Source organism: Cynoglossus semilaevis, chromosome 2 (assembly GCF_000523025.1).
Source record: "Cynoglossus semilaevis isolate Cse_v1.0 chromosome 2, Cse_v1.0, whole genome shotgun sequence".
NCBI classification, from domain to species: Eukaryota; Metazoa; Chordata; class Actinopteri; order Pleuronectiformes; family Cynoglossidae; genus Cynoglossus; species Cynoglossus semilaevis.
The window spans coordinates 7,855,304-7,868,797 of NC_024308.1; the positions used below are offsets into that span (position 1 = coordinate 7,855,304).

The 13,494-nt window shown below is 37.8% G+C and overlaps 5 protein-coding genes and 1 non-coding gene across 8 annotated transcripts in view; 4 read left to right on the forward strand and 2 right to left on the reverse strand.

The window, feature by feature from the left end:
- meltf (melanotransferrin) overlaps nt 1-1,356 on the forward strand; it is a 7,894-nt gene extending 6,538 nt beyond the window's left edge. The window contains exon 17 of the mRNA XM_008334313.3: nt 88-1,356. The gene's annotated coding sequence lies outside the window, so the exon portion shown is untranslated. The remainder of the gene's footprint in view (nt 1-87) is intronic.
- Nucleotides 1,357-2,013: 657 nt separating this feature from the next.
- On the reverse strand, nt 2,014-2,758 carry ncbp2as2 (NCBP2 antisense 2 (head to head)). The gene has a single exon (XM_008334399.3). The coding sequence runs from the start codon at nt 2,695-2,697 to the stop codon at nt 2,392-2,394; it is 306 nt and encodes a 101-aa protein (XP_008332621.1). The 5' UTR covers nt 2,698-2,758; the 3' UTR covers nt 2,014-2,391.
- Nucleotides 2,759-3,159: 401 nt separating this feature from the next.
- Nucleotides 3,160-4,235, forward strand: fkbp2 (FKBP prolyl isomerase 2). 2 transcript variants are annotated; one of them, XM_008334415.3, is made up of 2 exons: nt 3,160-3,747; nt 3,916-4,235. In XM_008334415.3, the coding sequence occupies exon 1, from the start codon at nt 3,302-3,304 to the stop codon at nt 3,710-3,712; it is 411 nt and encodes a 136-aa protein (XP_008332637.1). In that variant the 5' UTR covers nt 3,160-3,301; the 3' UTR covers nt 3,713-3,747; nt 3,916-4,235. The 2 variants fall into 2 exon arrangements, with proteins under 2 accessions (XP_008332637.1, XP_008332629.1); XM_008334407.3 differs by having other exon boundaries at nt 3,162-3,742.
- Nucleotides 4,236-4,692: 457 nt separating this feature from the next.
- ncbp2 (nuclear cap binding protein subunit 2) lies at nt 4,693-7,206 on the forward strand. Its single transcript, XM_008334392.3, has 5 exons — nt 4,693-4,874; nt 5,118-5,204; nt 5,691-5,785; nt 6,027-6,165; nt 6,796-7,206. The coding sequence occupies exons 1-5, from the start codon at nt 4,800-4,802 to the stop codon at nt 6,892-6,894; spliced, it is 495 nt and encodes a 164-aa protein (XP_008332614.1). The 5' UTR covers nt 4,693-4,799; the 3' UTR covers nt 6,895-7,206.
- A 136-nt stretch (nt 7,207-7,342) lies between these two features.
- LOC103396327 (contactin-associated protein-like 4) overlaps nt 7,343-13,494 on the forward strand; it is an 83,821-nt gene continuing 77,669 nt past the window's right edge. For both annotated transcript variants that reach the window (XM_025064745.1, XM_008334371.3), the window contains exons 1-4: nt 7,343-7,767; nt 8,351-8,431; nt 8,572-8,668; nt 11,992-12,127. The gene's annotated coding sequence lies outside the window, so the exon portion shown is untranslated. The remainder of the gene's footprint in view (nt 7,768-8,350; nt 8,432-8,571; nt 8,669-11,991; nt 12,128-13,494) is intronic.
- Nucleotides 9,897-9,968, reverse strand: trnap-cgg (transfer RNA proline (anticodon CGG)). Its single transcript has one exon. It is a non-coding gene; the product is annotated as a tRNA-Pro (tRNA).

Here is a 13,494-nt window from a genome sequence, read left to right on the forward strand (position 1 = left end):
GTGGTTGAGGTTGTGGAATCTCACCTGGTTTTGGTTTGATGAAAGTTTGCTTGACAAATATAGAAAGTGTGGTTGGATGTGGTTGAGGTTGTGGAATCTCACCTGTTTTTTTTTGTGGGAGAAGGCTTGGTGTCTGTGAGTCAGGTTTGATGTCAGAGTTGCTGCCACTATGTTTACAGAGGGTGAGCTGCCATATCAGTGCATATGCTGCCACCAGTTACATTACTTTAGTGGAAACAACTTATCTTTCCTCTTCAAAGCCTGATTTGAAAAGAAAGCAAACAGTCTGGTTTTTAAATCTCACACAAACCACAAATGTGTAGTTCTGGTGTTACGCCAAAAAAAAAAAAGATTCCATGGGAAAACTGCAGACTGAGGTCACTGTTGCCATTGGTTTTCATCTGCCTACTTTCCAAATAGTGCCATAAAAAAAATCATATAAAATGTATTTTAGGCTTGCATAAATGTCACATAACATTTAATGTACTCGACATTAAATTAAAAAAGTTAATTTTCGTAGAAATAATCAACACTTTCAAAGTAGCCATATGATTCCCCTTGAAAATCTTGTTTTTTTAAATAAAGTTAAAGAAATAAAATGTTTTAATACTGATCCAGAATTAATATATTTACGTCTTGCCTCAAGATTTATGTTTTAGTTCTGCACGAGTCACTTTACCCAAATCTGAATAAATATTTGGTAGAAATAAATGTTGATATGTAACTTTGCTATTGATAATTGTGAGAATAGAATCTAGATAAGGTCTAAAGTTTTTTCTCTGCCTTGCTCTCAGCTGACCCCAGTGCAGCTTCATCCCTTCTTTTCTCATACATTATTGTGGTTTTATGTAGCTTTAAAAATCCATTGTTCTGCTCTTTGCCACGCGTGTGGCTGAAACAGACACATCCTGTTGTCACTCAGGCTTTGTTTCTATGATAAGCTAATGCCATATCAGTGAATATGCACTAGTTTGATAGCAGTTGTTGTGAACATGAGTGAATTTACATGCTTCATGCTTCTCCTCAAACTTTTTTTTTTTAAATCGTCCACTGTATTTCCTCCTTCTTGCTGTCATTTTACAGTATTCTGTTTTAATTGCTGATTGGCTATTTTACTCTGTTGAGATGTTTATTTTTTATATGATGTTCAAGTGCCATATCAGTGTATATGTACTGACTCATGCTGTCAGAAGTGAATATGTGTTTTCTCTCTCGATACTGAATTATTTCTACTTGAAATGATGTCACATGTGACTAATATTTAGTTGCCAGGCCAGTGTGTCTGCGTAAGTATTAATACATAAAGCTTGTTTTCTCAACTTTTGCAAACAAAATAAAGTCATTAATAGCAACTTACTCACTTGTGATGTTATATTTTGCACTATAATGTTAATTTGTCTGTTGTTTCTTACACCTGATAGATTATATTTGACTCTTTAAAAAAACATTTACATGTTTCAGTCAGGGTGAGCGTTCTTTGTATTTGTTTTAAGCATAAAACACATCTATTTACAAGCTATTACTTCACGATTTGTTATTTTAACTGCTGTGATGTAACTGGATGTTTTTAGTTGACTTAAACAGTGAAAAAGGAACTCTTTGAATTCACACTGAACATTCAAGTTATATTCTCTCAGAAGCAGCTCATAGAATCTAACAGAACACCTGCCTCATACACCTTGTACAGTACACGTGGACTATTCTTCCATGACTTTAACAGGTGTTGGTAATAACTGTGAACTTTACACCCTGCCGTGTGACTGTATCCACACTAGACATCTGAACATATCACACCCTTTGTCACATGCACTTGGAGATACAATAATCAGGGTTAGCTTTTTTATGGAATATCATCTTGGTTGTTTGCCACTAAATGTGCATAAAAAAGTAATTAAATGACACAAACCCATTTTTCTACACTATAAGTCTTAATCCCGTAGCAATGTTTGGATGTCATTCAGGAGAATTCTTCTCCGTTTTTACACTTGCAGATAGGTGTGCCAGCAGATGATATTAAATGTGGTAAAATGTGCAATCTTTATTTATACAGAATAAATACAGAGTGAAATTATGGCATTTTCAGCAAGACTGGTGGCATGTCACTAAGTTCTTGTAACTGGAGGGAAATTGGAAAACCATTTTTTGTCAGGACTGTTTAGAATAAAAAGAAAAACACCTTCAGGAAATGTCGGTTTTGACAGCAGAGTAATTATACTCCCCCTACCACTATAATAGACGAAATGCACACATGCCCATACAACACATTCACTATAATAATTCGTCATATTTATAAGTGTCTGCGTTAAATCAACCACCGATCATTGGTGGTCATTTAACATCGTTTCTTCTATAGTTCCCAGTCAGTTTACATCTGTACAATCAGAAAGCATTTTATTTCTTTATCTGTCTGGATCCATCCTTCCACCCCTCCTTCACTTCATTCACAAAAGTCTGTCCAACTTTTCTGAGGCGGCTGCTCACTTCCCCCATGTCTGAAGGGACTTTGCCCGCTTCCTGCCGGACCTGCCTCAGTGTCTGTGACCGCATGACCCGCTGTGAGGCGTCCCTGCCGGTTATTTGAGCCTTGGTGATGGCGTAGGCTGTGATCTGGGCTGCCCTACGAATTGGACGAGACTCCGCCAACTTCTCAACGACGCGGAGGTTGTTGATGATCGTATACAACAAGCGAGAGAGCATTTTGATGTGTTAGCAGAGGTGCTAATCTGAGCAGCACCGTGTGACCTATGTGAATTCAGCCCTACAATGACAATAAAGTTAACCGTTAGTTATGCACCAAGATTTAAAAAACCAAACTTGGAAAAACATACACTTTTATAGACCATGTGATAGTAACAAAATAAGAAAAATATGAAAGAAATGACTCACCTTAACTGGAGAGAAGGACCGAACTACTGGTGTTTCATAACAGAACAATCCGTCTGTAGTGGCTGAAGTTGGTTTCATGTTGGCACGTATTTTTTTTTTTAAATTATTATTACGTAAAGTGTGGTTTCTTAATATTGGTGTGTCACATGTAAATTTGATAGTTACACATAAACGTTTTATAAGGTTTTTAAAACTACTACAATATGTGTTTTATATTTAATGACCGAAAGTAACTAAATTAAAACCAACCTTTAATGTTTCCGGACGTTTCTGCCTGTGACACCAATAGCCGGTATCGCATCCGCTTCCGTTTAATTTTCCTACGGTCCATTTGGTTAGTGTTTTAAGCAGTGTTTTCAACAAAAGCTTGTTCCCTAAAACACCGCACGTGGATCTAATCTGGTCAGCTGCAGCCATGCGAGTCTATCTACTGTTGACGGTGACGTTGTTGTCTCTGGCCGCGGTGAACGGAGCTGAGAAGAAGAAACTGCAGATTGGGATCAAGAAGCGAGTGGACAACTGCCCAATCAAGTCCCGCAAAGGAGATGTGCTGAACATGCACTACACGGGCAAGCTGGAGGACGGCACCGAGTTTGACAGCAGCATTCCCCGGGGTAGACCCTTTACCTTCACTCTCGGCACCGGACAGGTGATCAAAGGCTGGGACCAGGGCCTGCTGGGCATGTGCAAAGGCGAGAAGAGGAAGCTAGTCATCCCCGCCGAGCTGGGTTATGGAGACCGTGGAGCTCCACCGAAGATCCCCGGAGGAGCGACTCTTATCTTCGAGGTGGAACTGCTTAGCATTGAACGGAGGTCCGAGCTGTGATGAAAACGAGATGGAAGCAACTTTTCAAAAGTAAGGTAATCCTGGATAAAAAGTAATTTCTTAGTATTACTTAACCAGTGTATTAAGTACGATTTATATAAGGACACGAGAAACTACGTCAGCATTATTTACAAAGAAAAACTTGCATTCACTCCTTCTGTGCAACTAAAATATATGTTAACTATTTTGTTATATTCTCTTAGGTCAAAGAAAGTGCTGCAACACTGGGTGAAGACCGTTTGACATCTGACGACAACAACGCAAATCTGGCAACAGCGTGGACAGTCCCGGGGATCCGCAGTGTCTTCTCCGTGGTTCATTTATTATGCTCTGTTTAATTGGATGATAGTATGTTTTAACAGACAAACTGACGTGTAGTATTAGCATCTATACCCAGTATATGTCCAGCAGCTGATCATAACACTGTGCTCTTTGGTCTCATCTCATAAAATGTTGTATACTTGTTTAAATGGGTTAATTTCATTTTTTTTTTACAATAAAGTTATAGATTTAATAAAAAGAACAGAATGTGTGTCTTTATTTACAATTAATTCCGATATTAACACAAAAACAAACAACTAAAAAAGTAAATTTAAAAATGTGCAAATGTGTTTGCAGCCAATGATGTGTCTCCACATCTCACTGTGTGGACTTCAAAGTAGTAGATACCACCGTTTGAGATTTAGCTACATCTAGTGGTGAATCACACGGTGTTAAATGTATTTCAACATGCGGTTTTAAAAAGCTATTACCAGTATATACTATGAAATAAATAAATAAATGTGAATTTACAGTACGTATCAATGAACGTTTATGTGCACACCTAAAACGTTTATTTTTTTTACTCACGTAAAAACGTTTAATTCAACTTTAAACGTCCGTCTTTTCACAAATTCTGACATTTTATCGGTGATCTAATAAACTGACAAAAGAGGGCGCCATATGACTGACGTATATTGTAACGTCCAAGGTTCCCCAGCCGTATGACCCACCGGAGCTCTTTTGAGGTGGGACACAGTGAACCGGAAGACATTTTATTATTTCCGTGTTACTGGGAAGCATATTGTTTGTTGCTTATTTTTCCACCATGTCTGCAAAATTAAGCGCGTTACATAGTGATTCTTACGTCGAAGTAAGCCAATATAGAGATCAGCATTTTAAGGTAAGTAATTTTATGTTATATTCTTATTTACAAACGTGTTGTTTAACGTGGTAATTGTTCTCATCATTCAACGTTAGTTCTCAACTTTCAGTAGCAGCCGCTAGCAAACCAAGTTACCATGATTATAATTATTCATATACACGCCGTCTTAAAAATAGAATGTATATGACTCTAATGTGTATTTATCCCTCCTCTACCGCCACAAGTGTTTATTTAACTCTCCAACTGATGCTTTGTTTGCAGGGGAATAGGAAAGAACAAGAAAAGCTTTTAAACCAGAGCAACACGTTATATGTGGGTAACCTGTCTTTCTACACGACAGAAGAACAGGTATGATGGACTCCCAGTTTTAAATGTTATTTGTTGATTAACTAGTTAATTTGTCCATATGTAAATGTGCAGCAACAAAATAAGCTTATCATATATTTTATTGAACTTTTCATCAAAAGGTACATTTTACCGTTTAGTTTGCTAAGCATTGATAATGGTTTGTGTTTCGTCACTAGATTTGTCATGTCTCCTCAGTTAAATTCAAAATATTTATGTATATAGTGTTTCACCTATGTATATAGGTGTTTTTCTTTTTATTCTATATAAGTGTTGTGTTTGTTGTACAAGTAAATAACTAAACATTTATGTTTTGCTCTTGCAAGAGAGGCGTCTTTATGTATCTAGGTTTTTCTGTCTGATAAATGTGGATTTGGATATTTAGTAGTTAAGCGTTTTGATGTGATAATGCTGAATTGCACACATTAGCCATTCCTGTTTTTCTGATGGAATATCTCTTTTTTGCTATTTCTTTATGTGACTGAGCAGGTACACGAGTTGTTCTCTAAAAGCGGAGACGTTAAACGCATCATCATCGGCCTTGATAAAGTTAAGAAGACGGCCTGTGGATTCTGTTTTGTAGAGTATCCTTTGTAACCTGGAACCTGAGCCATTTAAGTGTGTCTAATCGCACATTTTAATCCACATTGAAAGTGAGGCCATGTTTTTATAAAGTTTTTGAAGTGCTTTATTATCATAAGGTAGCATTTGATCTGCCTCACCCTGTTGTTACTTCTGCTTGCGATACAGTGAGTTCCATCCTAACAAACAGAGCATGTGTTGTGTGGTGTTGACTGTTGATTGACTTTAACTAAAGTATTCCAGATATTATGCACGAGGTGATGCTGAACACGCCATGCGCTTCATTAATGGCACACGTCTAGACGACAGAATCATTAGAACAGACTGGGATGCCGGCTTCAAGGAAGGGCGACAGTACGGTCGTGGAAAATCTGGAGGACAGGTGAGAAGTCTGAACATGTGGTTGTTATGAATTATATATATTACCACTTTAGCCACACATTATTTACAAGAAGATAATGAATAATATCTTGGAGTAAATTCACTTTTTTCCCCTCAAAACCTACATGCATTGCATTTATAGTTTTAAATTGGTGCAGCCATTGTACAGGTATCATATTTGTGTTTTGAGTTTCATAAAATATAAAACACATCAATTTAAAATGGATCGTGCACTACATTTTTGAAAATTACATAAAAATCCATCAAGAAGAAGAAAAAAACTTCTACACTTTTAGATGGCATTTGAGTATATCCGCGTGGTTATTAGGAAGTATTATAACTCCCATTATGATTGTGCATTATTAAATGTGGCCTTTGAAAACAAAAGCGAAAGTGTTGCTTGGCATTTGAAAATAATATGCACATAAGTACAGGGAACATAGTTCTGCCGAAGTCTGGTTCAAAGGAGTTTAAATATGGAAATAAAAAGGTAATTTGGTAGCAAAGTATTCAGAGATGAAAACAATAACTTTCACATGATTGATGTGGATGGAATTTAAACAATGTGAAGAGTAAACCTTTGAAATGTGGTTTAATTAATTGGTTTAATCTGTTGTGTTGACCTGTGCAGGTTAGAGATGAATACAGGCAGGACTACGATCCAGCCAGAGGTGGATACGGTAAACTGGCTCAGCAGCATCCACCTGTGGAGTCGCGGAATACTTACTGATCTGAACATGACCACATGAATCTGATTGGACCACACAGTGATGTTGCTCTGGATTCATCTCACAGCAACAGAATCATCCCAGTGTTGCTTTGAAAGTCTCCGCAGCAGACCTGCAGGATGTCAGTGGAATTTACATTATTTCTTTCAGTGAGGAGCTTATTTTTTCCTGGTCAGTTATATATGATAGAGCACACAGAGTCAAATGGTTCAATTTATTAAATGTATTACTAGGATGAAATATTGAGATGTTAGACTTGGTTAAACATTCTCACCAAGAAAAGTGTATCTTTCTTTAATAAAGTTTTTTTTTACTGTTGTGTCCAAAGTCTATTTATTATTTTAAAAAAATAAAGAAAAACCCCAGCATTCTCTTTATTTTTCAGGAGAACAGTGAGGGTAAGTGTGTTCCATTTGAATATTTGTTAGGTCTAGAAAAAATGTAATTTTAAATTTCTCTGGCTCTTTTATGGCTCGAGAAGATTCGTTTTAAGACAAATAATTGTTTTTCCTAGGTCTTAGCTTATTTTATTGTTATATTTTATTGTTGCCGCTTTGTTTTATTTCTGTCACATGGTTTGCAATGTTTATTTTCATTATATTAATCTGACTTCAACCTTAAGACGTCTCAGCAAAGCATACAATTTATTTTACATTGAATCAAACATGTTGAATTAAATTGGCATCCTTTTCTTAATGTGACATTCATTTGTGTTTGCTCAGTAATGTGCTCATTGAAGCAAAAATAATAATAATCAAGTATTTATTTCTTGACTGTTTCTCTATTGGCAACTCTAGGTACCATCTCCTGATCTCGGATCAGCCGGTCATCTGGTCAGTCTGCATGTATCGGACATCACTCTGTCTACATTCCAGGTGAGATGCTTTTCCTTGTACTAATTTAAATACATAATTCTTAATTCCTTGAATGTTTCGTGTTCTGCCTGACCTGGATATGAACCCCAGACCTCCCACACCCAAAACAAGTTATGAAATGCTCCTTTTGGGTTGATGTTGTTAAGAAAAGCTGCCTCCGTCACTGGCTGAAGTCTCGAATGTGGCTCAACTCATTATTTTCTTCTTATAGGAGCTGGTGCATTCATTTATATTTCAATTACTGTCAGATTAAAAGGTCAACAAAGAGTCAGACAGAGCCAGAGGTCAAACTGAGATTCAGTGAAACATTATGATAATGAGAGGAGTGTTTGGAAATGAAGTCAGTGAAATGCTTCATCCCTTTGTGTAAAACATTGATCTGTTATTGTAAGACAACAACAGCTATAGTCAAAAGAATTGATTCATCAGGCTTTTGCTGTTAAAAACAGTCTGGGTTACTTGATCTACTTGACATTAAATCAGCGAGTTCCCAAATTTCTTAATTTAAAGGACTATTAAAACATTTTAATAAGAAGTAAACTCTAAAATTCAAAAATGCATCTTATATCATTTTCTCTTACAGCTTTGAATCTTAAGGTTATTCAACGTGTTCTTCTACAATTACAACAGTTTCCAAATACTGGTGCTGACAATGCCACATTGAGTAAGTAATTGTAATATGTATGTATGTTTAAAGTGATGCAGGACTTATGTGATTGTTGAATTATTTTACACAAAGCAAGGAACATGAAAAAACCCATTTGTTTATCACTTCCTCTTATTTCTCCCATTTTCCCAAAAAAGACCAGGAATTCTTATTTTGTGTCAGTAACCTTAAGTATCCTGTCATGATGGAGGTGCTGGAGGAGACTTTCAGTGACATGGCTGCAACTAAGGTCAGGTAAGGTAATGGCTTCAACTAACACCACCTAAGACAAATCTCAAAGCACCACTGTCTCTGTTACGCTGTACTCTTCTGCCACTCCTGACATCCACCAAAGAGCGATTGAGCACCACTGTCTCTGTTACGCTGTACTTTTCTGCCACTCCTGACATCCACATACAGTACTGTGGTACCAAAGAGCGATTACTGCTTCTTTTGTCCAACAGATTTTTTTACTTCTGCCTTTTTCTTTATATGAAGCCAAAATACTGTTCATGACCTTTACCTAAATCCCCCCATCATCACAGTGCAGCTGAATGATGCCATAGCTCCTTATTTCCTGTAGCTAACATACTGCATCATCTTTAAAGTAAAGGAAAGGAACAAAGATGACAAACCGGGTGGAACCAGCAGCACAGCTTCCTTATATTTTTCCTTAGTGTGACAGTGAGGTGGACACTTCTTTAGTCTCGGAGCAGAATGGGCTGTGACTGCCCTCAATAGCACAAAGAACCATTCTATTATCCACCAGCGCTCTGGGCATCTTTACATAAGCCCCAGGATTATTCCATTTTCATGCTGTTATGGTCAGAGGAGCGAAGTGCACTGGTGTTCCAGAAGTGCCCAAAACAATGACTTGGTACTTGGTGAAACATACACAGTAATATCATCACAGTCATGGTGAAATGAAGTGAGAATAAGATGGTGCTATGGTCTGAATGAAAATAATCTTTATGGTTTTTGCACATAGTACAACTGAGAAAAAGATTATCATGGAAATAGAAAAAGGTTCGTAAGAAATATGGCTGAGAAAACACAGGATAAACAGTAGAAATATACACACTTTAATAAAAAATCTAAAGAAATATATATTCATGTCCCCTTAAAAATCTAAAAATAAAACAATTTTTAATATAAAACCTTTTTTATTTTTTAATATTTTATATATATTTTTAATAAAATATTACCTCTGATTATCTGAGCGGTATCTAAACAACTGTATGTCAGCCTGTGTATAAAAAAAAGTTCATAATGTTTCGTCATTGGAGGATTGATTTAGTGAAATGTATATGAAACGTGACGATGGCAGTGGAAACATTAGGTTCACGGTCATGTGGTGTGACTTTGTGTCCTCTTGTCTTCATAAGAAATCTCATCATAAGTAAGTAGCCATTCCAGATCACAAACAATGTGTTAAACCTCCTTTATGGCCAACATATATATGTTAAATATATGCTTGACCTGAGGGCTTGTCCGGGATTTGAACCCGGGACCTCTCACACCCGAAGCGAGAATCATACCTCTAGACCAACAAGCCCTGTGATTAGCCCAGCTGTTTAAACCCTCCTTATTCTCTAAATAACAGGTTCATTGATTGACGACTGAGATATAAATAAATGAAAAAAAATCCCCACAGCTACTCAATATTAAATTAGCTCAATGAAATCAACAACATCAACGTGTATTGCTCGGTCTGTTTTCTTTCCTGTGAGTCTGATTGCTGTGAGAACCACTGTGGCAGCCGTGGCTGCTGTGAAGGCACTTCATCCTGTCCTCAATACCACAAAGGCCCATTCTATGTTCCATGAGAGCTCTGTGCATCCACATGATGCTTTTTTTATGTAAGCCTGAGGACCAATATATTTCCACGCTCACACCGCGAAATAGGTACTGTACAACCCACTGATGCCCCAGATGTGTCCAAAACCATGATTTGGTTCTTAGATGAATGGTTTTATTAGCCGTTCCCTCAGTTGGGTTGGAATTGGGCAGAGTTTGAATTGGTTTGTTCCAAGGTTGAGAGAATTCGTTCTGGAAAAACAAATTCTAGAATTAAATGTTGAAAGCGTGCGGTGAGCGCAAGAATTAAATGTTGAAAGCGTGCGGTGAACGACGGAAACTGCTGCTTTATTGTAAGCACAGTTAAGAGGGAGAAGAAGAAGAATCACTCTGTCTGTTTGTTTAATTAAAACATCCCACGTCTTTATGGACGCCGACTTAGGCCGTAACAGTGATTAAACAATAAAGAAGAGGAAATCAAACATTAGGCCATTATGGCCTTTTATCTAAGGGTCACTGATGGACGAACACTTCCATCGCCATTGTGCAGCAGAACACAAGACACATTAACCTCCCACATATTTTATTTGTGAGGAGAGAATAATAGCTGCAGGCGATTCCAGCACTCCAGTGAGTAAACATGTACTTCTCCTGTTACTGAGGGGAATCTCATTACTGCAGAGTAATTCACTCTTATACGGCTGCGCTGCAAACACGCTGCAGAGCTGCAGCATGACCGCAAAGAAGCTAAATTAGCAAATGATAGCTTGACATTTTGTAGCCATAGGGGGAGTATTGGAGGGAAATGAGGTGCTTTATCCCAGTGGCATGCTTTAAACATTCGGCTTAAATGTGCGCATTAGTGTCAGTGTAGATTGAAAGTGAGTGGTGTTGCATGGTAAGATAAACAGAAGAGCCGGTAGAAAAAAAAGGCTTTTCAGAGGTCGGGGCCTAATGTCAAGACTCTAACAGTGGTTTGTCTTTTCCTTTTAACTGTGACTCTGATGCACAGAGTTGAGGCCTCAGTTTTGTTGAATTTGTTTCTAGGGGAGTGATATAGAAAAATTGCTGGCTCAGACAGCCTTATCTTCTCAGCTGGAGTTTTCAAAAGTCGAGTGGCTCTGATGGCAAAGTCAGGTTCACACTCAGATTTGGGGTCTTCATACTGGAATTGAAAAAAAAAAGGTTGGGAAATAAAACCTCTCACCTGAAGATTTAAAGCTGCAGGACGACTCCTGTCTCTAGAACAGTGAGGCCACTTAGAAAAATTTTAAACACATTGTCTGATATACAGTATACTCTACAGGGAAAACAACAGAAGAAAAAAGTAGAACAAATTATCCTGGATGTGAGCATAAATTACATTCTAGAACTAGAAAATTACTTCTGTGCATAAATCCCTCAGAATGGATGTTTTAATTATGTTCCCTTAATTGTAAATATAAACTAGTAAAATATTGTTTTCTAAATGGGTTTGAAACACTTGATAAATTTGTGTTTTTAATTGCTACAGGTTGCTAAGTGGGTTAGCATCCTGTAGCCTACCATCCAGGGTTGGTCTTTTTTCAGTAAAAACTTTATGCCATATAAACAGCTTGAATATTTTCTATGCAATTGGCAACATTTGGCTAGCTAGCCAAGTTAACTTTCTGTCTATTTCTTTTGTTGCCAATTTTGACCTTTTACAAAAACCCATTTAATTTATATCTAAAAAAAATGACTTCCGTTTGTGTTCAGTAACAATTTGTTTCCTGTTCTGTCTCTTCTTTCTTCCTTTTCAGTTGCCAGTGTGGTCAATGAGCATGTACGCGGCAGTGTTACCTTGTCGAACAGCGAACTGGAAGGGCTTGGAAATGCAGCTTACAGTTTGCTGAGATGACTGAACTCATCTTCACTCATTCTTGGAGGAGACTGACTGTAAGTGATGATCTGTTAATAGTCTGACCTGTGTGTGTGTCATCAGGGGCATTTCTTACAGTCAATTACTTAAAACTAATAACTTACAGATTAAAATGTTTAGGAAATGCTAACTTTCATTAGCTGCAGTAAATATATCGACCAGCTAAGGTTTGTTGACATCATTCCCTGAAGGGGGAGGGAGCACAGGGGTCAGTGAATCTGCATACTTTTAATTTATTGCTGTAATGTCTTTCTGTATATTTCACTCACTAAAACATAGTGACAACAGACTGGACGTAGCGTCCATGTAAACTAGACTCTGACCTTCTCTGGCCGATGGTGATTTTTTTAGTGGACATAAATCCTTTGCGCACTGGATGTTTTTTTTTTATGTAAGAGATATAACTTACTTTTATTTCCTTCTATAAATTATCATGCTGAGGGCTTCCTATCTGTCAAAGCCACAGGACTTTTGATGCTGATGGCGGCTGGTTGGGGCTCAGAGGATTCTCAGAGAGAGGGAGAAGCCCTAATATCACGCTCCACGACACTCTCATTCCCCCGCAGCAGCCAAGAGAGCTTTAGGTCCTCCTCCTCTTCCTCACTTCGCAAACGACACAACTATACATGTGTTCCTTTAGCACGCTCACTGAAGATCCCTGTCAGCTGAGGGAAAGGTTTAATGGAGTGAAATGTGAACTGCTTCACACCTCTGGGTCATGTGCTTTGCTTTGACAGACCTGATGTCAAGCTGAAGGCAGTTTTCTGTCCCGGTGGTATTTCCCCTGACACTGAGGACGGGTTCTTCTAGGAATGAACTATGTATAGGAGCAAGTGTCCTGCATCAGCACATCTTGCTTTAAATACAAAGAACTTGGTCCCTACAGCAATTATGCGTTGGCTAATTTAACACTGTGATAATTACAGCAGAAGTTTTCAGTCCGTTTTAATTTAACACAGTCCATTTCCTGCATCGCAATGATTTGCTTTCTCGGTCCCAACGGTACTTATGATTGTCGAATATCGCCAGCAGCTCGCTGAGTGAAAAACACAAGCGCGTTGACTTTGTGGCTTTCTTTGTCTTTTCTCTGAATAAACATTAACAGCCCATCTGTCACATAAGAACAGAGGGATGAGAAGAATGTAGATTTTATTTCCTTCTTCCAGCAGAAATAAGTTGTTCAGAATATCCAGAACAAGAGTCCACGTGAGGAATAAGAGCACAGTATAGAATACGGGCAGTTTTAATTCTAATTTGCCGGTTCAAAATTTCACAAAGTGTAGGTCATTTGATGTGATCTATAAAAGGAATTTAAATTATATTAAACTGTGTCTGTGGGGATGTCATTTTTAGCATGATGTGACACTTTCTCCATTTCTGTTAT